General features: G+C 47.5%; 1 protein-coding gene across 1 annotated transcript in view; it reads left to right on the top strand.

Annotated features, from left to right (window-relative positions):
- Positions 1-26,166, top strand: part of MARCHF4 (membrane associated ring-CH-type finger 4) — an 86,310-nt gene extending 60,144 nt beyond the window's left edge. The window contains exons 2-4 of the mRNA XM_090283503.1: positions 9,516-9,671; positions 14,453-14,645; positions 25,268-26,166. Coding sequence (XP_090139629.1) covers positions 9,516-9,671; positions 14,453-14,645; positions 25,268-25,635 — 717 coding nt within the window. The 3' untranslated portion in view covers positions 25,636-26,166. The remainder of the gene's footprint in view (positions 1-9,515; positions 9,672-14,452; positions 14,646-25,267) is intronic.
- Positions 26,167-26,435: the final 269 nt, after the last annotated feature.

Below are 26,435 nucleotides of genomic sequence, written 5' to 3'. Positions count from 1 at the left end.
AGCACACACTATGTATCAGGCAGGGTTTGAAGTACTTCTCCTTATGTATTCTCTCACTGAATCCTCACAAGACCCCAGGAAGACAGGAAGTATCTTTGGTCCCACTTTACCTCTGAGCACACTTGCCAAGGGCACATGGGTAATCAATGGCTGGGCAAGGATTCAGATCAGCCAGCCTCGGTCCACTGGCCCCAGGAACCATGCTATACCACCTCGTGCATGTCAAGTGCTTTGAACCATATCTGGCCCCCAGCACATGCTCTGTAAGTGTGAGCTAGTAAGAGAGGCAACCACAGTAGCATCTGTAAGTCAGTGTAGATGCAGATGTGACGGCATTGGGGCTCCTAGTGGGTAACTTGCCCAATAGCCCTCACTGACTAAGCAGAAGAACCAGGATTTTTTTAAAACATTTTATTTATCTTTTTAAGTATATTTTAAGTATATTCATTGGTTATGTTGTTACAGTTGTCCCAATTTCTTTTCCCTTTGCTCCCCTCTGCCCAGCACCCCCCTCCTCTCCAAGGAACAAGGATTTGGACCCAGCAGTCAAAGCTTGCATAACAGGGCATGGAACATAGTATGTGCTCAATAAGTTCTAGCCATTGGCATTTACTTTTTATCTTTGTATACACAAGAGTCTTACCGTGATATAGGAGACAGAAGGTTTGCTAAGGAGTATTTGGACCAGAGCTTCACAAAACGAGTCTTAGCCAACATGGCCCCAAGAGAGGAAGAGGCAGTTTACATGGAATGAGAATCTCTGGAGTAGCTTCCAGGTAATTCTTATGTACACTAACTTCTGGGGCCCAGGGAATCAAGGTTGAGAGAGCTTAACCCAAGGCCACCAGCCAGAGGGTGGCCCAGCTTTTTCTGCATTGTAAGTCAGCCACACATGAGGTTCTAAGTGTAATTCGGAACATTCGTGAAGTGTAACATGTCATTGTACCTCGTTTACTCTTGTAACATCTGCTGCATCCCCTAAACACACCGAATGCTAGATTAATTACAGCAACTGAAAATTCATTTTTGCAGAATTTCACCACAGCCCTTTCAAATAACATGAAGATTTTACACAACTGAAGCTGGGCATTTCTCTGCCAGTGCAGAGGGACTGGGGAGGGCTGACCCCAGGGGGCAATTAAGTATTCGCCCCTTAACTTGCCACTGACTTGTGCCCTTGGCTCGGCCTGGCTTATGGGAAAGGAAGAGGACACCGTGGCCTGGAATCCATGAAATTTCAGCCTGGTGGCCTGGAACCTGGGAAGGAGGCCCAGCCTGCTCTATGCAAATAGGCCAGTTCTGGCCAGTCAAGGTTTGTCGAAACTATGTTTTTCCGTGGAGTCAGGCAGAGGGGTTTGAGGGTAGACTAGCCTTTAATTGTAGCTCTTCAGTAACGATGGCGATGGTAATGATGAGCTATACAGAAAGACAAACGGACAGTATATTGCACATTTAGGTCATTAGTAATGCAGATATGATTATGAATATACACATGAAATATGACTTTTCTTTCCAGTCCTTGAATAGCTTAGTTTGTTTATTATGCAGAATGGAACTGAATGTTATTTAAATTCAATTATTGTTAGGTTAACTTTTTTCTAGTACCCATTGAGTAAATTTAGAGGCAGTTAGAGGGAATAGGTACATTTGTGTCATACCAGTTAAATTATAGGGAGAAAAACACAGCCATAATAAAATAATTGTCATGAAAGTGAGAAAACATGGTTTGGAGGGTTTGGTTTGAGTCTCTGTGCGTGTTTTCCTTGTCTTTTCTTTTTTCTTTTTTTTCTGATCTGATGAACAGGAAGGCTGGAAATTTTTCCATGAAGAGGGAGGCAGATTATACATGTGTGTATATGTGTCGTGTCTGTGTGTGTATTAAGTAAGCCACTGGTATGTGAGTAAAACTAGAAATAATTATGTGGTTAATTGGATTTCGTATAGATAAGTACAGCTCATTAAGGCCTTAGAACTTTTTCCTATTTAGTAACATAGTAATAGAACTCTTTTCTTGTACATAAAAGCGTCTTGCAGCAATTCTTATTTCCTTCTGCCAATGTTGATAAAGCCACGGTTTGACCTTGGCACTCTTGGGAGGGGCAGTAAGAAGCTTGGGCGGGGCCTGGCGGGAATGCGGCTGGTAAATGCTGTGGTTGGTGGCAGAGCTGAAGGTTGGCCTGGAAGGGCTCTGGGCAGAAACAGAGTTGCCCGTACCTGGTCTGACACAACATGCCGAGAATCGAGGATGGCTTATCCACGTGTAACAGTGGTTCCTAGCGCCACAGGATCTTTGAAGGTCATCTTGCAAATCAGCCTGCCTCCCTTAGATAAGGGGGAAACTTGCTTTACCATTCTTCAGAGAGGCCGGAGTCACCCCCTCTCCCATTCTCTTTGTATCACAACCTTTTCTAGTAAGTAGGCCTTCATGATACGTCATTTTTCTTGATCCTAATACCAGTATATGTTGACTTGTACAGGTTTATGAAACTAAAAAAATCACTGTCTGGTCTTCTGCAGGAAGAACACACTTGGAATCTTCTAGGTTCCCTTCAATCCATTGGCCCCATTGGTGCTCCTCTGCCATCAAACCAGATTACAGCTACATAAATGGTTGGTCAGTTTGGTTGGACCCATGAAGTTGGGAGAAAGGGTTGTGATAGTCCTTACTGTTAGCTGGTCCCCCAAATATGTGAAGTCCACGGAGTGATACACAGAGTTCTTTACTTTCCCTATCAAGCCAACTATCCGTCCTCTAAGTCCAGAGACTGCCTAAGATGGACATTGGGAGCCCCTACTTTCTTTGGCATCTCTCTTTATTCTTTTCTACAATCCCAGAGAACTTTTTCTATTTATCCCACCCCAAAACACACAGATCCCAGGTTCTCCCTGGAGGGGACCTTTTGATTTTAAGGTCCTGTGAGTCTTTACAGTGGAGCATCTACAGGCAGCAGTAGCCTTCCTTATTAATCTAAACTGCAACTAAGAGAAAACTTGAATGCACTACTATGCTTACAAAAGTCTCTGTCTCTTAAATTTTACTTAACAAATGCCTCCTTCTCATCAATTGGTACCCAATGAACACTGCTTGGAATTGAGTTCATAGGAGAAGAAAAAAGGGACAAAGGATTTCTGCCTTTGTGTTTAAATGTTAATAGGGGATCCAGCAGACTGTTCATTAATCAGAGCCAGAAAGGTAAGGATCTGATGGACAAGGCTGCTGGGGTGACAGAGATGCTGTGGTTACAGGAAGCCCGATGGAAGGAACAGGTTTCAGAGCCTTACTCTGCCTTTCTCTTGTACAAGAATAGCTCCTCTGAGTGGTTGTCTGCATATGTAAAACAGGAGAAATAATTATTAGCCTCATTTAATTACTGTGGTGGTAAAGGGTAGAATTTCTATGACAGTATTATTAAAACTGTGAAATGCTTATAACATTAGGATTATTAATAAGAAGAGAATGTTATATAAGGCAGGAAGAAAGGAAAGAAGGATATTGATCCATGTTTGGAGTGGGTGAGAAGATGGGCTTACAGACAAGAAGACCTGCTTTAACCCATATTATAACCTCTTACATATTAACCAGCATTTACTGAAAGCGTACTGTGTGCCAGGCATGTTGCTAAATATATTCTCTTACTTAAACATATTCTCCAATTTCACAGATGAGCCATTCCTTTGTAATAGAAAGGACCCTTGGTGCTGCCAGCAGTCATTCGTTATTTCTCTACTCTGACCATGCAGTCTCTCACAGATGACTATTGTATACCAGTTCTCAGATGTCTGATACCTCCTTCCCCACATGCGTGTCCAGCTCATGGCCGTGTTTCATATTTCCCTGGGAAAATAGAAGAAATCAAAGGAAACTCACCAAATCTATGGTTAGTCCTTAGTTCTCAACCAACTTGGCCCATCATCAGCACCACTTGATGGGATAGATCATCCCCTCTTTTTTGAAACACTGTGTCTGCTTTGGCTTTTGTACCTTTGTGTTCTTATCTCACTGACCTTCCCTCTTGACCTTTTCTACTGGTTCTGTCCTATCGTCCAAGCTCTGACATCTTGGCATCCTCCAGGGAGTGGCCCTGGCACCTCTCCTCTTTCCCTCCTACACTCAGTGCTTGGGTGATTTCACCCAACCTCGCAGCTTTAAATGCCACCTGCATGCCAATGACTCTCAAATTTGTATCTTAGCCTGGACTTCTCCCCCAAACTCTAGACTAATATATATTGCAGTTCCTATTTCATGTCTCCACTTAGACTTTAATAAACATCTCAAAGTAGGCATGTCCGCAGCTGAGCTCCCAATCTACCCTCCAACACCTGCCCTTTCCTCAGTCTTCCCTGTCACCGTTGAAGGCAACTCTCTATTCTTCTCATGGCTCAGGTAAAAATCAGCAGTATTCTTGACTTTCCTTCCCTCATTCACCATATTTAATCCATCCATAAATCCTAATATCTGTATCTCAGAAACATATTCAGAAACTGACCATTTCTCAGATCTTCCATTGCTACCATGCTGGTCCAAAACACCATCGTTGCTCACCTGGACCTGGATTACTGCAGCAGGTTTCTGTATCCCTGCTCAGTCCTTACTTCCTTCTAGATGATTTTCAGTACAGCAGCTGGAGTGATCCCATCAAATGTGGTCAGATCAGGTCATGTCCTCTGCTGAAAATATTCTCATAATTTCCCATCCCATTCACAGTAAATAACCCACAGGCTTCACCTGATTAGTGCCATTTTTGATCCCCAGCACATGTCTGACCTTATCTCCTACTCCTCTTGCCTTCATTCACACTACTGTAGACACACCTGCCACTTTGGTGTCCCTAGGACAGGCCAAGCATGCTTCTGCCTCAGGGCTTTGCAATGGAAGTTTCCTTGGCCTGGAATGCTCTGTCCCCAGACACCTGCATGACTTGCTTCCTTACCTTCCTCGCGTCTTCACTCAGATGTCCCCGTTTGGTGAAGCCTTCCATATCCACCATATTTAGAATTTTAACTCACCACCTCCCTGGTATTCCATTTCCCTTTTCCCTGCTTATCTTCCTCCATAGCATTTGATAGCATCTTAGGTACTTACAGTTTACTTTTCTTTTTTAATTGTCTGTCTCTCCCTACTAGAGAATGTTGGTTAGTTTCATTCATTGCTATATTTCTGACACCCAGAACAGAACTTAAAACACACTAGATCAATAGTTAATGAATGAAAGAATGACTGAATGAGTCCCAGAGAGGTTAAGCAACTTGCTCAGGGTCACATAGATTGTAAGGGCCTGGATACACCCAAGTCTGTCTGAGATTAGAGCCCAAACTCTTATCCACCACACTAGTCTCCATAAAGAGGTCTCTGAACTACACCCAAAGGCTAGTGTTTCTTTCATCTCCTTTGCTTTGATCTCCCCAAAATGTACCCTGCAGCAGGGCTGGGCTGCCTTTGCTTTGCTAGACTAGATTTGCTTCTTTCTGCTCCATGGCAGGGATACCTGGTGTCTGTGTGGGTGGAAGGGTAAGTCTTTGGCTTACCTGCCACTGCCATGACAACCAGGTTAACCTAAGGACTCCAGAAGCAAGTCCCTTCAGATTAAAAGGAGGGAAAAAAAGAAGCATGCCCAAAATAAACAGAAAGAAATCTGTGAATGGAGAAGTTGCCACTGACTGTGTCATTGGCAGCAAGGAGAATCCATCCTGTGCTCTTCCCACCATCCAGTTCAGCCACAGCCCAGGGTGGCGGCTCACTTTGTCCTGCCTCCTGCCTCTAGCATGACCCCACTTAACCCATCCAAGGACTTACCCTGTTCTGTTCAGCATCCCCAGGGATGGGGGCCCCCAAATGCTCTCAGTGACCTCATGATAACACAGAGGATGGTCCTGGGCCAGAAGTCAGAAGATCCATATTCTGGCCCCTTACCCAGCTCAGAAGGGCAGGCTCTTAGATAGTTCTTTAATTTCAACCTCTCTCTGGGGCTCAGCTCACCCTTTACGTAAGGCATGGCTCCCTTTCTTAACTATTTTTTAAAATTCTCACCCGAGGATCTATATTTGTTGATTTTAGAGAGAGGAAGTGGGAGAGAGAAAGAAACAACAATGTGAGAGAGAAATGTTGATCTGTTGCTTCCCATGGGCATCCCGACCGGGGATCGAACCCGCAACCTAGGTATGTGCCATGACGGGGGATCAAACCCATGACCTTTTGGTGTGTAGGACAAAGTTCCAGCCAACTGAGCCACCTGGCCAGGGCAATCCTTCCTTAACTATTTCATGGTAGGAGAACCAAGTAGAACTGGAGTAGAAAAAACTATGAAGTCAAAATCCTTAGGAAAATACAAGTTAGAATTGTAATATTTTCACAAGAGGACTTACCTGTGCCAGGCACTGTGTCCAGCATTTTGTATGCGTGATCTCAGTCAGTCCTTACAGCCACCCTTGAGACACAATGGAAAGATGAGGAAATGCAGCCTCAGAGAGGTTAAGAAACGTGCCCAAGTTTGCACAGCCAGTAAGCAGTGAAGAAGCATTCAGACCTAAGGAGTCTGTCTCCAAACACCATGTTCTTCCCTTCTACCCCACACAGTGTCCCGTGGGAGCCTGGGGATTAGAGAAGAACTGTTTTTTCTTGCCTGTGTCATTCCCAGGACAGTCTCTGGGCCCCAAAGCTCCAAGCAGATCATCAAAGAAGTGTGTGGTACCCTTCGTGTTTAATAAAACCCTTTGATCTGTGGAGTTTGTTGAGCTCCACGGACATTCATAATAATCCTCCTAGCCCAAAGGCTGGGGCCTCAGGAGCTGAGCCGGAGGGGCTGGTCCTCTCCCATCCCCTGGGGCCTGTCCCGTCAGTGTGCCCAGTTCTATGGGGTATGCAGAAACAGCCCAAATCCCAGAGGAAACAATGAGAGAATAACTACCAAACTGTGGGAGATGAAGGGGGAAAGGAAACAAGGTTATATCCTGCTGGAGGGGCCGGTGCTGGGCCGGGGAAGGGGTGGGATCTGGGAAGAAGAGACAGAGAAGAGACCCAAGGGCATAGGCATGGGAGGGACAGCAGGGACCAAGATGCAGAAGGGGAATGAGCAGAACAGTGTGTTGAAAAGCTCGGAGTCTGATGTCAGAAAGAGCTGGCTTTACATTCTGGCTGTGCCACTGGCTGGCTAAGTGACCTTGAGTTGGTCATTGAAACTTTCTCTTCAATAGATGTCCCTCTTATATTGAGAGATGTTTACCACCTCAGTTTCCATGTTCCACCATTTTTAGCCTTTAACAGAATTTCCAGCGAAGACCATTATTAAGTCTAACCTGAACCTGTCTGGCTGCTGGCTCATTTCCACTTCTCTTGCTCTTGAAGAAGCACAGATCTAACCAGTTGAAGATGACGAAGTGTCCAGGTTAAGGCCTCTTAGAGCCCTACTCTCCTCCCAATATACGTAAAAATATACTAAACCATAAAATACAAAACTTGCATGAATGCCAAGGTTAAAATAGCTTCTTCGCAGATTTATTTTTCTTTCTAAAATTCTGGATTGATTCCTTCATCAAAGTTAACTTTTTCTAACAATTTTGGTGTTCTTGCTTTCTACTATTTGTGGTGCCTAAGAAGTCCCTATTCTGCCTTTTGGGTTGTCCAGTCCTAAGGGAAAGAGTAGGGGACCGGGAGGTCCAAGGGAAGCAGCACACCTTTGACCTCTTGGCCATACAGCCAGGCACTGGGACCAGGTCACACCCCTCCCCCACTTCTCAGAGAAGTATGCCGAGGCTGGGTATGTGAGCCCTGGTGGTCCCATATCCAGAGCCATGATGGAGAGCCCAGGTCTCGTCATCAGTCGCAATTCAGCTGTTCCTGCCCCGTCTTGTGGCTGCTGCTTGGGAAGCACAGAGTGTAGCCTTCGCTGTCTCTTGGCACCCTTGCCAGGGACCAGGAGTAATGTCTCTTACCTGATCGGCAATTTGACATAGCTGCTTAACAACCTGATTAATCAAACCCAGCTCGTCCTGTTAGAATAAATGAGCCTAGGAAATGCTGCCATGAATAATGAGGGCTTTTGCTTCTCCCCCAGTACCTCTCCCCATATACCGCCTCCTGTTTCTTTCCCAGAGACACGCAGCGGCTACTCCCTACCAAGGGCTCTTAGGCTTTCATGGGAACTGGGAGTGCCCAGTAATGGGGGCATCTCCTGCCTTCTCTACTCCTCTTCCAGGTGCCACAGGTGCCCACCTGGAGCTGGCCACGTCCTAGAGGAACAAGACCTCTTGTTCATCAAACAGATACACATGTGTTCCACTGGCAAAGCTGGGTAGAGTAGAGTGCTTCAGGCACTGTACTAGGCGCTAAGGATGCAAAGGTGAATAAGATATTGTCCCTGTGAGGGGTAACAGTGTAGTGACCCGGAGACAAATGGGTCAAATGCTATAGCAGATGTGTGGGAAGGGCCTAGAGCCACAGTGAAGATGGTCTGTCAATACTGGAAAAGCAGAGCAGGTATTTTGCCTCCCTGCTTCCAGTTCCCCTGGACCAATCATTCCATCCACTCCCAGCAAGGCCCAAGGCTGCCCAGAGGGACCTGCCGGGCCCAACCTCCTAGTCTCATGGATTCAGGCCTGTCCCCGCCTGCCATGCTTTTATCACTCTGACTCCTGGGGGAGAGGCTCACAGAAAGGGACCTGGGTCTCTGTGAGCTGGTCTGCAAAAGAATGCAAAGCCTTAAGACCAGAGTGTTAAACTTGGGCAAAATGCTCCTCACTATATATGTTTTTAAACTGTACTAGCTGTTAATATTTGAGTACTGGAGATATTACATAACAATTGCCACACAGCCCTGGCCAGTGTGACTGTTTGTTAGCGTGTCGTCCTGTCACCAAAGGGTTGCAGGTTCAATTCCCAATCAGGGCACATACTTGGTTGTGGGTTTGATCCCCAGTCTGGGCTCATAGCAACCTCAGTCTGGATGGGTACGGGAGGCAACCAGTCAATGTCTTTTCCTCCCTTCCTCTCTTTCTAAAAGCAATGGAAAACATCCTCAGGTGAGGACAAAAAATATAAATAAAAATTGCCACATAAATTTCCACATCTACGGCAGGCTGGAGCTGAGTGGCTGTCCCTTTAACTTGAGTCTGAGCCCTCTGTGTCCCATTCCCCACCAGCTAGCTTCCATCACTTGTGTTGTCTGTCTAACCCTGAGAGCATTTGAGCTTGAGAACCCTGGCTGAGCCTTTAAAGAGAAGCCAGCTGAGGATGACACCCGCTTTGGATGGCAGAAGGCTTCCATAGAAATTGACTCACTCATTTTCACAGAAACCCTAGCGGGACCCGGGGCTTTGAACTGTTAGTTGAGTTCCCTGAAGTTGCCTGGATTCCATGGTGGGGAGGCTGGAGTCTCCTCTGTAGGGTCTGGTGCCTTCCAGCAAAGCCTGTGGCCTGCTTTGAGTGGCGTGGTCTGGCCTACCCCAGCCTACCGCCAGTCTGCCCGTCTGCCTGCCCGCCAGACTCTGGGCCTCACCATCCTGTGCCTTTCTCCCTGCAGGGGGAGCTGCTGAGCCCGTGCCGCTGCGATGGCTCGGTCAAGTGTACCCACCAGCCTTGCCTCATCAAGTGGATCAGCGAGCGGGGCTGCTGGAGCTGCGAGCTGTGCTACTACAAGTACCACGTCATTGCCATAAGCACAAAGAATCCTCTGCAGGTAACAACTGGGGGCTGCCGCTGGCTGAGGGCCTGGGGGTGCTGGGTCTCGGGGCTTCCCACACCCCCAGCTTTCCTGCGGGTGGACCATTTCACCTTAGAGTCAGGGCAATTTGGAGAAAAGGAACGAGATGTGTTAGGTGGGCAAGACTGCAGATGGCATTTGGGCAAGAGGAATTGAAATAACTTCTGTGTTTGTCAGTTTTTTCTTAAGCTTCAGCAAGAAGAGGAAAAAAGAATAAGGCAAAGATGGAGAAATAGATATGGAAGGAAAGAGGTGTGGAGAGCCAGATGGAAGAGGGAATAAGAGAGTGATGCATGGATGGATGAATGGATGGGTGGAAGCAGAAAGAAAAGGGCAGGAAAAGAGAAAGGAGGAAAGAAGGGAGGGAGGAAAAGAAAAGAAGAGGAACGAAAAGAAGAAAGGAAGGGAGAAAGACCAGAGGGCAGACGAGAGCAGGATGGAAAGAAGACAGGGGCAGGAGGGGTGAGGAGAAAGACTGAGACAAAGCTAAAGTCAAGGAAAGAAGAATTAAGAAGAGAGAGGTTCAACGGCACTTCCCACACTTTAATGTGCATGCAATTCACCTGGAATCTTGTCAGCATGCAGACATGATACAGGAGTCTGGGCAGGGCCTGAGATTCTGCATTTCTGATAAGCTATGAGGTGATGGGGGTGAGGGGGATGCTGCTGGCCTATGGGTCACACTTTTTGTGACAAGGGACCAGAGAAGAATGGAGAAGAGAGACAGGAGAGGGAGGCAGAGGAAAAGAGAAGAATGGGCAATAAGGAAGAAGGAAAAGGGGAGGGGCTCCTGTGAAGGGCAAGGGCAGGGAGAACCAGGGCTGGGGGTGGGGTCTGCCAAACAGATTCAGACAGAGCTGTACCTGTGAGAACTGAGAGGTTCCCCCATTACTTCCCCCCACCCTGCCCTGACACATCCAACATCCCAGGGGAGGCAGCAGGCCCTGTACCACCCTGTAAATCCTCCAACACAGACAGCTCTCCCTTCCAGGCATGCACCTCTACAGGGCGCTTGGCTTCTGGAAACACCTCCACATGTGCACGGTCAGTTACACTGCCATGTAATCTATTAGCCATCAGGCTAGTGAGGATGGGAACCAGAACAGCTTGCATGATTGTTTCACGCCTCCTCCCTGAGGGGGGAGGGGAGAGTCGGTCCTGCAAGCCCAGGAGGGCTGGTGGTTTCGTGGAGATATCGGGTGCTGGTCTCTGCGTGAGGGGGCGGGGGCAGCTGGAAACGCGGAGCGTCAGTGTCCAGGGCATTTTATTTTAGACACTATGCAGATTGACACGGGCCATTGCCCTCCCAGGGACCCTGGCCATGCTGATGATGTACCAAGGGATCAGAACAAGGGGTGCCTCTCCCTGTGGCAGTTCCATGTTTAGTCGTTCATTTCAGATTTTGCAGTGCCTTAAAGCAGCAGTGTCAGGAGACAGACTATTCCTGGGTGCATTAACTGTACCCCTGTCCTTCTCAACTGATTCAAGCCTTGGAGAAGGGTCAGAGTCCAAACCTACAGTGCCCCCTTGGCTCACAAACAGGCACTGGCCTCTGACTCATAAAATGAAAAGCCATTTAGGGATAACTCTTTTCTGGGGTGTGTGTGGCGGTAGGGGGGAAGGTTATTCTAAGCACATATGTACAGAAAGAAAATGGCAATATTGACAAAATTGATCTATTAATTTATTGTTAGGTTACTACTGTGATTCCATTACTTTTGGAAATGCAGCAACTTGTGCTCAGTAAATGCCATTTCACTTTTCGGGATAGCACCAGAAGAAAGAAGTAGTTTGGACCAGCAGCAGTGATATGTGGTTGTGGCCCAAATTGTCCCCAGTTGTGTGTCCTGGGCTCGTTGGGTCCAGCCAAGTGTGAGACAGCTAGCTGCTTGCTGAACCTCAGTGGGGCAACTTCCCCTCCCACAGCCCAGCCAGGCCACCTGCAGGACAGGACGGAGCAGGCAGGTGGCACTGCAAGTGACTGCCTCTGCTCAGTGTGGGGAGGTTTCTTCCAAGCCCCATATGAAGTCGTGATAAACAGAGGCCATGAGAGTATGTTAGCTCAGCGACCCTCTGCAAGCTCTGGTTCTAGCAGGAGAGCCATTAAGAAAGGGTGTTCATATGCATCATCTCATTTCATATTGAAAACAACCGAGGGCCGTGGGTACTGTTATCATTCCCAATTTACAGATGAGACAGGGGAGGCTCAGAGGGGTCAGCAGTTTGATCGGGGCTACCCTGGTGGAGCAGAGTTGCATCCAAGGGGTCTGACTCCTGGGTCTAGTCCTTAACTTTTACCCCACCGTACCCAGCACTGAGTTTGCTGAGTATGGTTACCTTTAGGAAGCTCCCACCGCCACATGCATAACTGTATTTTTGCTGAAACATAATGAAGAATAGAAATGCTGGCAACCCACATCCTTCAAAGCACTGATTAGAGAGTTATTTCATTTAACCCTCATAATACTCTAGGAAGTGGGACCAATTATTTCCCCTTTTACAAAAGGGAAACTTGAAAGTCTTTATGATTTATTGACTTCTCCTAGGTCACCCTCCCCACGTGGGGGCAGAGCTCAGCTAGAATTGGGTCACCAGCCTCTGCGCTCAGCGCTCCTTGTTGTAAGGAAGGAAGCAGCCAGGCAGACTTTGCGCTCTTCCCCCTTGGTCCGTGCATTCACTGTGCTGCAGAAGCCGGGGACTATCGCGGTGCTGCGGGCAGCATCGGCCCTGGAGCAAAGCTCCGGGTGTCTGGAGGTGGCGGAGCCTGGAACCTTTGGAGCCCTGCTCCCCTTCCCAGCCTCTCCTTGAGGAGTCTGAGGCCCTTGTTCTCTGCTTCCTCCTTGAACTTCTGCTCCTGACACCTCTTGTGGGGTCTCCCATGGGCTGGACAGGAGGAGAGCCTTGGCACTGTCCCGCGCCCCGGCCCTGCTCCTTCTTCATCACGCATCAAGTTGTAGTCAGGAGCCCTGTTTAGTTTCCATAGGTGCCTTGGGGGCTGGTGAAAAGGGGCCCTAGAAAGTAAGGGGACCTTTCTGTGCCTCTGGATTTAGGATTTTTGAAATCCAGAGCAGGAGAAAGTGAAGGTTATCGATGACTTAGTGGTAGAAACAAAAAGCTCGGTCAGGAACCCTCCTCACAGACAGTGAGGCAGGCTCTGTAAAAAGCATTTGTTGTGTGTGAGCAAAGTCTGTAGGATCACTCCATCTTCTGGAAAAATCCCTTGTTATGTGTAACCCTAGGCTGGGGAAGCAGTGGAAAATTTAAAGGCCCAGTTACCCGTAATGGGATGCTATCTGTATAATTAAATGTAAAGGCTGATGTCCTTCATCTAGATTAGCAGGCAGAATGTTTTCCACTGGCTACAATGCCTGGCGGGCCATTGGTCAGTCCTGGCTGCAGCCAGAATCAGTGCTCCCATCCTGACCATTTAATGCATAGTGAGGGCTCACTTTTGGCAGATGGAAGGTAGTCTGCCTTCCCCCCAGTTTAGGCTGGAAGGCTTTCAGGGGTGTTCTCGGCAAGGTGTCACACAAATTCCTACAATCAGGAGATTGTCCTTCCTCCACCTTCCCCAATCTTTCCCTTACAAAACTGTTCAACTTCCTACTTAAAATTGTTCAAAAACATCATATTTACTTTTAAGACAAAGCGAAAGTCTGTGCATATTCTCCAAGATTCCACATGGTCTTTCCTTCTGACATTGCCAGCTGTCTCACCCCACAATCTCTTCAGTCTCTCTGCCCCACTCTCCCTGGCCTTCTCCAGATTTTCATACTCACAGGGCCTTTGCTCACATTCTTCCCTCTGCCCAGACACTCTCCCCTCCACTCTGTCCCTAGCAAACTCCTACGCAACTCAAGCATCACTTCTTCTGGGAAGTCAAATCCCCATTTTGTAGACTTTCACAGTGCCGTGTACTTCCCTTTCGTACTCCTGACAAATTACATTTGTAAATAATTACCTGGTTGTCTGTGTTTTCTAGATTGTAAGCTCCATAAGAGCAGAAATCTTGTATGCTTTTGCTTACCACTTTGTCTCCAGCACCTGGCAGAGTGGCTAGCACATGGAAAATACTCAGTACATATCTGTTGAGTGACAGCATGAATAAATCCCAAACTACCATCCAACTCCAGGCTCATTTAGGCCTCTGTTCCCTAGACCAGCCACAGAATAGCAGAATTTCAGAGCTGAAGCTTGCCCACACTTTAGCCTTCAACCCATCCAGCAGCATTGCTATTAGTATAATACTTTTACTGTTAAAAAATGAAATCTCGATGTTGATCTATAGTCAGTAAATTATACTGTTCTTCTTACCTCTCCCCCACATCCTGTGTCCTCTCCCCGCCCGCTGAATTGGTCATCTCCAGCATGTATATCAAATGGCAGGCCCGGTGTTGTAGGAAAGTACAGAAAGGTCCGTGTCCTCGCAGCACCTGCCAGTGAGAACATCAACAGTGTTGCTCTGAAAAGAACATTCCTGAGCCCTGAAACGCCACTCGCACTAGCTCTGCAATTCCACTTCCTCCTCCCCATTTCTCTGTAGGTTTCATAATCACTTATAAAAGCCTGCCTTCCCAGCCACGCCTGCTCAGAACCCTATCCATACCATGACTTTTGATCATTTGGTGTGATATAGGTTTCTTCCACATCAAAAGCACAAGGTAAAACTCAGGAACTTGCAATAATGGCCACCATATCACTAGTTGGAAAGTCCTGGTATCTGAGCAACAGCTAACCTAGAGTTCTCTTCCCTGCAGTGGCAGGCCATCTCTCTGACAGTCATTGAGAAGGTTCAGATTGCAGCTGCCATCCTGGGTTCCCTCTTCCTCATCGCCAGCATCTCTTGGCTCATCTGGTCAACCTTCAGTCCCTCGGCAAAATGGCAGCGCCAAGACCTCCTCTTCCAGATCTGCTATGGGATGTATGGATTCATGGACGTGGTGTGTATAGGTGAGTCTGCGGGCTTGTCTCTGGGGGAAGTGGGAAGCCATGTGATGGTGAGTCAGACAAGTCCTCCAGGTCCTGCCCTCTGGAAGGTCAAAGCAAGGTTTCAAAGCAGGGATGGCACCAGCCCTGAAACCTGTGAGCTCAGGAGAGGCCAATGACTTAGATTTGAGAGGCGAATGGGGGGGGGGGGGGGGCAGAAAAAGAAGGAAGATTGAAGATTTCCCAGGTGCATCTGTCTTGCCTGGTTGAAGATAAGGATAAGGGGGCTTGCCCCTAAGAAGATTTGTGAAAAGTTGTTTGGTCAGTCTATCTGCCTCAAGCAGGATGCGGCAAGCTTTCCTTTCTGCTGGGCACCCCGTGGCTGTCAAGAAAAACGAGGAACACCTGTGCCTTGAATTCCATTCTTGTCTCAGAAAAATGCCCAGAAACAGTATCAGAGATGCCTACCTCCTTTTCCAGCTTTCCATAAGCCTATACCAATGCCCAAGATTTCTCCAGTCCAGTCGTTTTCAAACTGTATGCGGTCCTGGGCTTCCACACCCTGCTTCGGGAGGGTGCAAATGGAATGCTGCCCATATAGGCTCCGAAACTTCACCTCTGCTTCACCCTGAGCTTCTGTTCTTTTATCTAATGACATATGTTTCCATTTCAGGTAAGATTCTGTTTAAAAGACTTCAGTGTTTAGGAAAAAGCTGGAAATTCACCACTTAGGTTCCTACATATCCCATTCCCAAATCTATGTTCTCCTCTTTTCCATCATGTTAGGTTGGTTGGTGGAGAGCTGGATCTTTTCGTTTTTCCCAACAAATGATTGTGGCTGTCAACTCTGAACTCTTTGTCCAAGTCACCGAGGGGATGGGGGATGGTCCTGGCTTTCCCTGAGTGACGTAAAGCAGGCTTAAGCACTGGTTGCACATCCCGATCCGGAACCCTCAGAGATGATCCCCTCAGCCACTGTGCTGGCAGAACTAGAGATCCACAGCTGTCCTCTCTGGGCACTGGTTTGTGTATTATATCAACATGCTACATTGTCTCATTTGGCAGAAAAACATCTATTAGTTAGAATTTGACTGGGATGATATTAATGTGAGTTTCTCTGGGTTCCTTTAATATCAGAACCAGAGAGGGAAGAGACTTGCATACTGATTACAGTAGCCAGAGACTAGTGATGCTGGAACTTGCAAATTTGTCTAAGCATCTTGCTGCCTCTCTATGCTAGCAAAACCAATACATCAACTCCCAGTTCAAGAGACTTTTTATTACGGTAGGCAGTGAAAGAAACAGACTGCCCAGCTCTAGAGGACTGCAGAAAAGAGAGAACTGTTAATGGGAGGACTTTGACTTTGAGGCATTCTAATTTAGTTCCCTCTTTCACAAAACTGCCTTCCTTCTCCTGCTGAGGCCTGGTTTGTTGATGCCAAAAACCAGTTGTGTCTCCATATGGAGGTATGGGGCTCTGGCATGGAGGGGGAAGCACAGGAGGGCCTTCCTGTAGGGGCCCCTCCAGCTGCCCTTCATTCTCTTTCAGGCAGACTTTTGATCTGTCCGTGATGTGAGCATCTATGAGACATACTTTCCTGTCACGTGGTATATTAGTCAGCTTTGGCTGCAGTAACAAACAACTCCAAGATTGCAGGGCCTTACAACAACAATCATTTATTTTCCATTCATGGGTCTGTGAGATGGCTGTGGTTCTGCTGGCCTTGGCAGGGCTTCGCTTCTGGCTGTGCATTGGGTTTGGACCTGCTCTGGATGTTTCCTCCTGCTGGGATCCACATTAAAAGAGAAGGGGCAACAGGGTTCTATTCATCTCCTAGCCAAGTGCAGGAGCACAAAAGGACTGGTTGACATTTGCAATGCTTTTCAAAACTTCAGCTCAGTACTGGCTTACTGCTCCTTCTGCCCACAGACATTGGCCAGTATACGTTACCAACAAACCTTACATCAAAGAGGTGGTAGGGCAGGGAAGTATTCTCCTCCTCCCCTGCTGGAAGCATGGAGGAGAGAAAGGAGTAGCGGTACTGTCTACCACTCAAGGTTCCACGCATCTGAAGAGTGAGGGAACTGAACAAAGAAGAGATTGTACAATTGAGCAGTACAGCTCCTTTACTTTGCAGTTGGGAGAGCTGGGACTGGAGAAGGGAAGCTCAAGGTTGCTTATGTGGGATTAGAAGCAAGGTCTCCTGACTAGCAGTCAAGTGCTCCTTCTATGAGACCTCTTGTATCAGATAGCAGGAGTCCCACGGCATCACTTACAGGATGCCTGTAGATGCACCTGCCACTTTGGTACACCTGGGCCCACTGATAGGAGGAGCCCTCACAAACAGGCCTGCTCTGCTCCCAGGGGCTCTGAGCCACCCAGCACCCCTGCTCTGGCCTGCCTGGTGCTCTGGTCTCCCCTGCTCATCGTACCTCCTCTTATCTGCCCGCCTCCCCCTGGCCCATTTCTGTCTCTCTAATTCTTTCACTTCTTACATTTATCTTGCACGCAGTAACTCAATTTCTGGGAGAAGCAGAGTGAGCTAAATATTGAGAGTTTTCACATTGTTTTCCTTCCTTCTAAGCTTTTAGGAAAACACAATTTCCCAGATCCATGGCCACACCATGATCTATCCATTCTGCTCTGACAGGCCACGAATGGAAGAGGAATGCACAGGGACCCTCACTGCCATTGGCGCCATCCAAAAGTGGTCAGATACAGTTATCCTTAGACTCTCTCATCTTTCAAATGTTTAGATTGTTCTATCATTTTGTTGGTTAGAACTGGAGCTAACTCAGTGTCAGAGCATGTCCTAGAGGCAAGGATTATTCTTCCCATGTTTTAGATGGTAAAACTCTGAGACTAAATGAAGGATTTGTCTTAGGCTTAGTCAGGCAGCAGAGTAGTACTCTCTGTTCAGTTTTTTTCTAGGAGAGGTTGTCCGCAGGAGAAAATGCTGGGAGACGAGATCCAAACAGGAGTAATATGTGACGGAGAGAAGGGAGAGGAGGTAACAGGAAGTAGCTGAAATGCACAAACAGATTCTTATGGTGGTTGCGATGATGGTGATTTTGTGGATGGTGATGATGATCAGTAGTGATGATGGTGATTTTAAGGGTAAAGTTCAAGTATGGGTCACCTCTTCTGCTCTGCAATGTGCTGTCCAGTTGAGGAAAAACACACAGCACTGCACAAGTGGTTATTGAGTATCAGCTTTTGGGGGACTCTCTGGAAGGGAGAATCAGGTGTAACCTGCAACGTGTACCAGAAGTATCTTCATTTTTAGGCTCAACTAGATATTCAGGCTCACAGAACTACCAGTGAGCACACCTGACACTAGATTCACTTACAGGAATGTAGGACAGGAACCATGGCCTGCACAAGGCAGGTCTGGCTTACCTCTGCAGGTGAGTCCTTGCAGGATACTCCATGTGCTAGTACGGGGCTAGTTTCTTGGCCCCCAAAAATAGCTCAGGAAGGAGATGAGATTCACAATGGTGGCTTCGGGGTCCACCTTGGCATAGTTTCCAGGGTCCCTGCAAAACTCTCTGCTTCCCTTTCCTTATCTGTGAAATAGAATAATAACACTGTCTTCAGAGTTGTTGAGAGGATTGAATAAGAGGATGTAGGCAAAGGAGCAGGCACTCCTAAATATGAGTGACCAAGCTAGGAGACATTTGTAGATTCTGCTCATAGTAGGCACTCAATAAAGGTTTGCCAAATCCAGTCACAGCCTAGAGAACCTGACCCCACATCCTCACATAATTGAGAGTCTGCTGTTATTTGGAGCAGTGCTTCTTCTTGAAGGTTTTAGGATCCCTCACCCATGTCCCCTGAATGAGAAGATCTGATTACATTGAATGTCCTTGTTCCACCTGCCTCCTCTTCCGTCATCTCTAATGACGCTGTCTGCCCCAGCAGAGAAGTTGACAGAGCCTCACAGAAAACAAATGGAACGTTCTTTGCTCCAGTAGGTCAAGTTATTAGAATTTAACAAGAGCAAATTAATTAAGGTCTTTGGCACCAAAAACATTCTTTTTTCATTCTGCAGACCCAAGAGATTGGCCCTCAAAAAGTCAACTTTGCAAAAATGAGGACCTCATCCTCACCCTCTTTGATTTTTTACTTGTAAGTGGAATGGGGTGATGGGGAGGAAGGAGAGCATCCTTTCTGAGCTTGCTCCAAATCTTTGAAACAGTGGAATATGGTAATTAACAAAATTATTTTTTAATGTTTTGTTAAAGCTTCCTCTGTGTGCTGTCCATCCAGGTTTTTTTCCCCTATGATTTAGAGATACCTGGCACCTGACCTTTATAATAAAGGGATTCAAATCCTGATTTTTAGCAAGTGGGCAGGGTGTGTGTGGGGGGGAGGGGGTGGCAGCAGAACTATAAAAACATTATTTTTCAAACTTAATTTTGACTCACATTAACTAAAAATACATGTATGCCACAAAAATTCCTTCCTTTCTTCCCTCCTTTGGGCTGGAAATGACTTGCCTGTCAAACCTTTTAACTCCCGGATTAGGAAACTTTGAAAATATGGCAGAGGCAACATGATGCAGTGGAAGAGACTAGGAAATAGAAGACCTAGGTGTGAAAACCAGATCGGCCATTAACTACCTCTATGAACTCGGGCAAGTTACTTCCTCTTTCTACCACTCAGTTAATACATCTGTAAAATGAGAGGGTTGAACCTGATAACCTCCAAGGTCCTTGCAGGTCTGGCATTCTAGGATTTTGAAGTTACTTCCATCGCGAGAAGGTGTCATCCTCCTCAGAGGTTGACAGCTGTGGCTGTGGGGGAGTCTCAGTGATGGGAGGCCAGGCCAAAAAACCTATAGGCATCAGCCACATAAATGAGTGAGTGAGGCTCAGTCCATGTGCTGTTACCTGCATGTGGCTTACCCAACTTTCCAAATTAGCTATTAGCTCCTGTCTCACCTGCGCCCTCCCTCACCCCCACGGCTTCCCTTGCACGGCCACCTCTCTCCACACCTGAGCTGCTGGGTGCTTGGAGGATGAAGATGACTGGTTTAGAAGCAGATACACCAAGTGAGCTCTGTCTCTCTCCAAGGAGACTCCTTGGGAGGTAATTTGCTTAATCCAGTTGTACAGACAGGCTCAAAATCTTTCTGAAACACCTCTTGAGGACTGTCTTCAGTGCTTGCAGCACAATCTTTGGAACAGACTCAGAGTGGCATGTCTCTGTTGACATGGGTCTGTGACCGGAAATAGCACAATTTAATAAATAAGGTGGATGCTCAAGCTGGCTGATACATTTTGGAGACCACATGGAACATGACCAAATCTGCTTTTCTCCTGTGGCCTCTACCTAGCACTGAAGTTATTTTAGTTAGGGTAACTACAGCAGATATATATTAAAAATAATCCCCCTAATTCAGTGGCTTCATGTAATAGAAGTTCCTGATCAGCAGGAGGTTCTCCTTCACACAGAGATTTAGGGACCCGAGCCCCTTCTGTCCTGTGGCTCCATAGTCTCATAGGGCTTTTGAGTCTTTTATCTCCAGCTAATAGAAAATAAAAGAGAACGTGAATAAAGGACACACACACTTTTTCCCTCAATACCCATTTCTTACACCTTGGCCATGTTTGCATAAACTACTTTTGTAACTTTATAATAACTCCTTTAAAATGAAGTTATGAGATACTTATTTAATAATAGTGATAATGAAATAATACCTAATATTTATTATTCACAGTACCCAGTATTGTGAAAAGTGCTTTATGAACATCGTCTTATTTACTCCTTACAACCCTATGACGTAGTTACTATTATAATGCCCATTTTCTTGAAGTGAAAACTGAGGTTAAGAGGTAATTACCCAAGGTCATACAACTAAAACACGGTTTCATCTGATTCTAGAGCCCGCATTCTTAACCACTCTGTTATAATAATGTAACACATATATTAAAACACATCTTATTATGAATTCAAATAGAAATGACGTATACATACACATATATAATTTCCAAAAAACTATCTTCTCCATAGCTACACTCTTTCTGAAGGGAGCTCCGGCCTTTGAGCACAGAAGAGGAAGCAGCCCAGACACGCGGCACTATTCTGTTTCAGATAAACCTAGGTTTATGTCCTGCTCCATGTACAAGCTGTGTATCTTTGGCAAGACATTGAGCCTCTCTGAGCGCAGTTTCCTTTTCTGTAAATTAGAGATAATATCACCCACCTCATAGGGTTTCTGTGAAAAGTGGACTATATTTGCAAAGCCATTTTAGAGTGAAAGAACATAGTAAGCATTCAATAAATATTGACTATCATCATCCTCATTGTCACCGCCTTCATCAACACCATCCAGAGTGGCTGAGAAATGTGATTCTGTCTATTTGTCCAGACAGTGAGAGCTCTAAGCCTCATAAAGGAACCCCACAGAAAAGAATCCACAGTATCTTAGGGCATAATTCACACACACTTCCATAAATGGACCTCTCGGTTATGCCAATGCAAAGATATTTGGGGCTCCAGGCTATTTCTCTTTCCTACCCAGTCCTACTGAGTTAAACTTACTTCATGTCGAAGAGTCTCAGTATTCAAATGATTTTCCAGCAAAGGTCTTCTCGCAGGGTAAGCAGAGTGACTGGAATGTTCTCACTCTGATGCATTGAGGAACACTCTGTACAGCCCTGCAAGGAAGGGAACTCTTTCAGAAGTCACCTCAATGGGGGCAGCCTTGCCCTGGGCACTAAAATGGCACTGAGAGATGGAAACAGAAGGTGACTTTGCAGTCACCTTCACTAAGTGCTTTCAGCATCCTCTGTCCTTTGAATCTTTGTTGAAAAAGACAGATCACTCAAAGCATTCATCGGACGAAGACTCAAAGCCTTCGAGTCAAGGTGGGCATGCCCAGATGGGGCCCCGAGGCCCTCACCTTGCCAGTGCCTTGGGGAGGCCTTGAGAAGTAGAGCCTGGCTACACTTGTGAGAAGCACAAAGCTGTCCCCCCTGGAAAATACTGGGCAAGGAACATTGCCAGTGGGCCTGTCCCAGCGGTGTCTATGAACCCACCCCAGATAGCTGCTGATACTGAGTTCTTTCCCACACTTGCCTGATAAGTTCTTTGGCACAGGTTCTGACAGGGCTGGCTCCTTCGGGGGTAGCGTCTGAAGGTAAGTGTTTGGCAATGGGGGGCTTCGGAGGTTAGTCTTGCCCTGCACCTGTCTGTAGTTCTGCTGGGGCCGGGTGGGGCAGCGTCTGTCCAGGTCACCACTGAAGGTTCTTGGCGGCGGGAGAAGTGGCACAGGTGTGAGGCTTGTTTCCCCTTCTGTGGAATTGTTGGTTGCTAGAGCTCCTTTCAGTTCCAGCACGTTGTTCGTTGATGAACAATAACTCAGACTGAGGATTGGGAAGAACACTTAGGAGATGGAAGAATAGGTGGTCGTGTTTGGGAATGGGGTTGGCAATGAAGGGGGAAGAGAGAAGAATGGGCATTTTCTATCCTATAATCTCCTCTGGCCCCACAACAATCAAGATCATGTAGCCAGGAGTGTTAAATGTGTGCCTGGCACTGCACCAGGCATCAGCATGCAGGGCTCATTACCTCATTTATTCTTATAATGACCCTATAAGGAAGGGGTATGAGCCCCAGTTCACTCAGAAAAAGGAAGTAACTTACCTAAAGCCACAAGAGTAGTAGGTGATAATGCTCTGATTGTTCAAGGCATGTCCATAGGTAAGTGGACTCTAAACTATGGGGCCTGAAGGTCTTTGGGTCTAGGAGAGGAATAATCCTTTTCTCCAGTTGCCTTACATTTTCATGTCTGAGGATCTTTGAAATTACTTCTAGTTACTTTTTTTGTTCAAAATGTGGAGTCTTCGGAGAGGCGGTGGGTCAAGATAGGGCCATGTTCTAGGCAGTACAATACAGGGGTGGCCCACGCACAGGCAACATCAGCATTGCCCCAGAGCTTCTTCTTAGAAATATGCATTCTTAGGCATCACCCCAGACCTATTGAGTCAGACTCTTTGGGGAGGGGCACCTGGAAATCTGTATTTTAACAAGGTCCCTGGTTGATTCTGGTGCATGCTAAAGTCTGAGAAGCACTGTTGGAGAGTTGAATGCGACTTTTGTGCCATTTCACTAGGATACCAGCAGGAGATGGGGGTGGGGAAGGGGACTCTAGCACTGGGGAGGGGACCAGAGGCTCCTCTCCAGACTTCTCAGTTAGCTTAACTCCATATGTGATGAGAACCAGGTGCTCATAGAAACACACAGTAGGAATGCAGAAAACACCAAATAGAATTGAATTGTATCTCACTGCTGTAGACACAGCAAGGGCTAATGTCCAAGACTCAGCAAGGGAGAATGGGGATGCCATGTCAAGAAGAACTCCCTGACACGGCTGTGGTGAGCTAGGGGCATGGGAGCCATGCAGGTAAGACCACCCACTCACAACGGCCACCTTCCTTCCCATCCTCATGGGCTGAGCAAAGGGCCAGTTTAGCTGGAGATCACGGGGAGAGAGAGGATGACAAATGAAAGGCTCTGATGATCTATGGAGTCTACAGTTTTGTGAGGAAGAGGAGGCTAAAAAGTAGAGAGACAGCCCTGGCTGGTGTGGCTCAGTGGATTGAGCACTGGCCTGTGAATCAAGAGGTTGCAAGTTCAATCCCCAGTCAGGGCACAGGCCTGGGTTGCAGGCCAGGTCCCCAGCTAGCAGAGCATGAGAAACAACCAAACATTGATGTTTCTCTCCATCTCTTTCTCCCTCCCTTCCCCTCTCTCTAAAAATAAATAAAATATATATTTTTAAAAAGGTAGAGAGACATTAAAAAGACAAAGGCAGTAAATCTTCTGGAACTGGATTTTGTACAAATACAGCCCAGGGTTGGGCACCTTGTAGGTGGTTACCAGGTAACTGTTAAATTAAATAGAAAATCCCAGAAAAGCACTCAATCAGAACATACTGGCTTTCTAATACTACCATGCCCTCTAGTTTTCCATTTTCTCCTTCTGCTACTTCTCTGCCTCCCTTCACCAATAGCCTTCTTCCCTCCTATCCTAATTTCAGTCTCTGGCTCTCTCTTTATCCACTGCCATTTCCAATCCATCTTCTTTCCCTTCCATCTCTTCAACCTTGCCCACTTCACCTGCTCCGATCAGATGGGCCCCACCCATTTTCCCCCTATTAAAAAAAACTACCACACAAGGAATCAATAAGTAATTTGTAGAGCAGGAAGATGAAGGAGGGTTAGGAAGTAGATGTGAATGAGGTACTTTTTGCGTTTCCAACTTTTGCCAAACAAGCATTATCTACAAAAACAGGTGCATCTTCCTCGCTTCCAGCCACCTATCCATTAAAATGGTTTAATTACTCTCTGAACACTAGACAGTTAGATAATTAGAAGGCAGCATTCAGACTAAAAATTAGAGCCACCCTACTCAATCAGGATAAAACTGTCTGATCAAGAAGCTAATTAAGAGTCAAGTGTAGCGGCTCTTACTGGAGTTAGCTCAGGGCTTCAAAAGACCCTGCTTCTCTCTCCCTGAGGTCCCTGCACCCTCCATCATCACCGAGGCTGCGTCAGCAGTCTAAGCCTCAACCATACCTTCTGTCCTCGAGGGGCTTGCAATCGAAGGGAAAGAGCATAACAGTGTACACGCAAGGCTGGTGGGATAAATGAACAAATGGACGCTACAGTGCCAAGAGCGCATGGGCATGTGTTCCAAAGGTTGAAAGAAGTGATGAGAGCTGGCACGTTGGGAGAGGGTGAGAGACCGCGTGAACAGGAAGTCTCTTTGTCCAGAAGCAGGCAGATCTATGGGCGGCCCACAGAAGATTTATGAACCCCCCAAAATTACAAGGACAATGCGTGTGTCTGGTTTTTTTCCCAGGAAGATGACCCTTAGCTTCCATGAGATCCTCAAACACATTAGGATCTACTGGGCCCGAGGGAGACTGTCTCTCCTTCAATGAACCCTTGAAGACTTGTTTCACGAAGTGCAATTTCAACAGCTGTTGGAATACTGGAGAAAGGGGGCAGTGGGTAGCTGTCTTGCCTCCTAGAATCACAGTGTGCTGGAGGCTGGAGAGGCTTTGAGGTGTTCCCATCCGGTCTCTTTGCTTTACAGCAAGGAGGATGGAGTGACTCGCTGCTGTTTGCTCCTGTGAATCAGCCCTTTGCCCCAGGGCCAGACCAGCCACCTCTAGATTTACAATTGCTGTGCCTCATCCCCCATCAGGCCACTCACCGACCGTCACAGGTGGCCTCCAAGACCACACTCCCAATATGGACAATCATCCTTTTCTTATTTCACTCATCCCTTAACTGGCCCCATCTTCCCAGCCCTTCCATTGTACCCTCTGGACCGCATGGCCCGTCATTAGCAACCTCTTCTCCGAGTGTTACTTTCATCTTCCTTTCATTGCAACATGACTGTTTCCTGGGGGCAGTGTTTCTTGCATGGCTGTCTCAAGTGGTGCCTGCTTTTTCTCTCATACACAATTCTGTGGGGTCTGGGGATGTCCTTGCTCCCCATTACCACTTCCAAACCACCTCCCTTCCTTTATCCTTCAGAAGCTCCAGCTCCTGCTTTTTTAACTAAAGGGAGACTATGACCTGTTTTCCCTTACCTGGCTTTTGTTGTTCTCTTCTCCCTGCTGCCGCAGGTCTCATCATCCACGAGGGCCCCTCTGTGTACCGCATCTTTAAACGGTGGCAGGCTGTCAACCAGCAGTGGAAAGTGCTGAACTATGACAAGACAAAAGACCTGGAGGATCAAAAGTCAGGAGGCAGGACAAACCCCCGGACCTCCGCATCCCCCCAGGCCAATGCCTTCTCCTCAGAAGAGGAGGCTGTGGACACCCCTGCCCCTGAGGAAGGCCCTGCCCGGGCAGCCAGCCAGCCCTCAGGCCCTCTGTCCGATCACCACTGTGCTTACACCATCCTGCACATCTTGAGTCACTTACGACCTCATGAGCAGCGGAGCGCCCAGGGTGGCAGCCGGGAGCTCGTCATGAGGGTCACGACAGTGTGAGAGGAGGGCCCTGGAAGGGAGGCCATGACCGTGCACAGGAGAGGAGGGCGGGCTGGAAGGGGCTGGGCCCAATGGGATGCTGGTCTGGGGAGCAGGTGTGGGGAGGCAAGGTGACTCCCCAGGGGCCAGAGCAGAGGACAGGCAGAGGGTGGGGGACCTTGGGGGGTCTTGGGGGCAGGATCAGAGCTGGAGTGAGTGAGGCTGGTGCGGTTTTGTGGTTTCCAGTCAGTCAATACCATTGTCCAATCAGAGCAAGGACAACCAATGCAAACTCAACAACGAAGTGCAATATGGACTGAACCTGACAACATACGGCAATGACAGTGGCCAGGTGTACCCACGCACAAAACCCCTGGGAGAAGTGGAGGCTGCAGAAGGCAGAGCTGGCCTTGGGGTGTGCCCACGTGTGCATGTGTGAAGGGAGAAGAAAATGCAAAGGGTGCTGGGAGAAAAGGCACTTGTAGCCTGCCCTGCTTTACCCTTGAGTTTGTTTTGGTTTTGGTTTCTCTCTGCACCATGATCCACTGGCAGCGGGGGAGGGGGGGAGGGAGAGGGATGGGTGTGGGCTGGCAGGGATGACACACAGCTTTTGCAGCCCCAGGGCTCACCTGATGGTCAGGATTTCTAACTCGGATGGTATTAGTGACTCTGGGTGGACGGTGTAGGGAGGGAGATGTTGCTGTGAGCGGCCAGAGGCAGGGGGAGGGTTCCTCCCTTCCAGACCTTCCAAATGGAACTCCCAATTTCAGGTGGGCTCAAGGAGGGCTTAGGTTTGGACATGGATGTCTTTTTGTGCCCTT

The sequence above is a fragment of the Furipterus horrens genome, unplaced genomic scaffold (assembly GCF_987537825.1).
Source record: "Furipterus horrens unplaced genomic scaffold, mFurHor1.1.pri manual_scaffold_1, whole genome shotgun sequence".
NCBI classification, from domain to species: Eukaryota; Metazoa; Chordata; class Mammalia; order Chiroptera; family Furipteridae; genus Furipterus; species Furipterus horrens.
The sequence above is the reverse complement of the archived record's forward strand: the minus strand, read 5'-3'. Positions and strand labels throughout refer to the sequence as shown.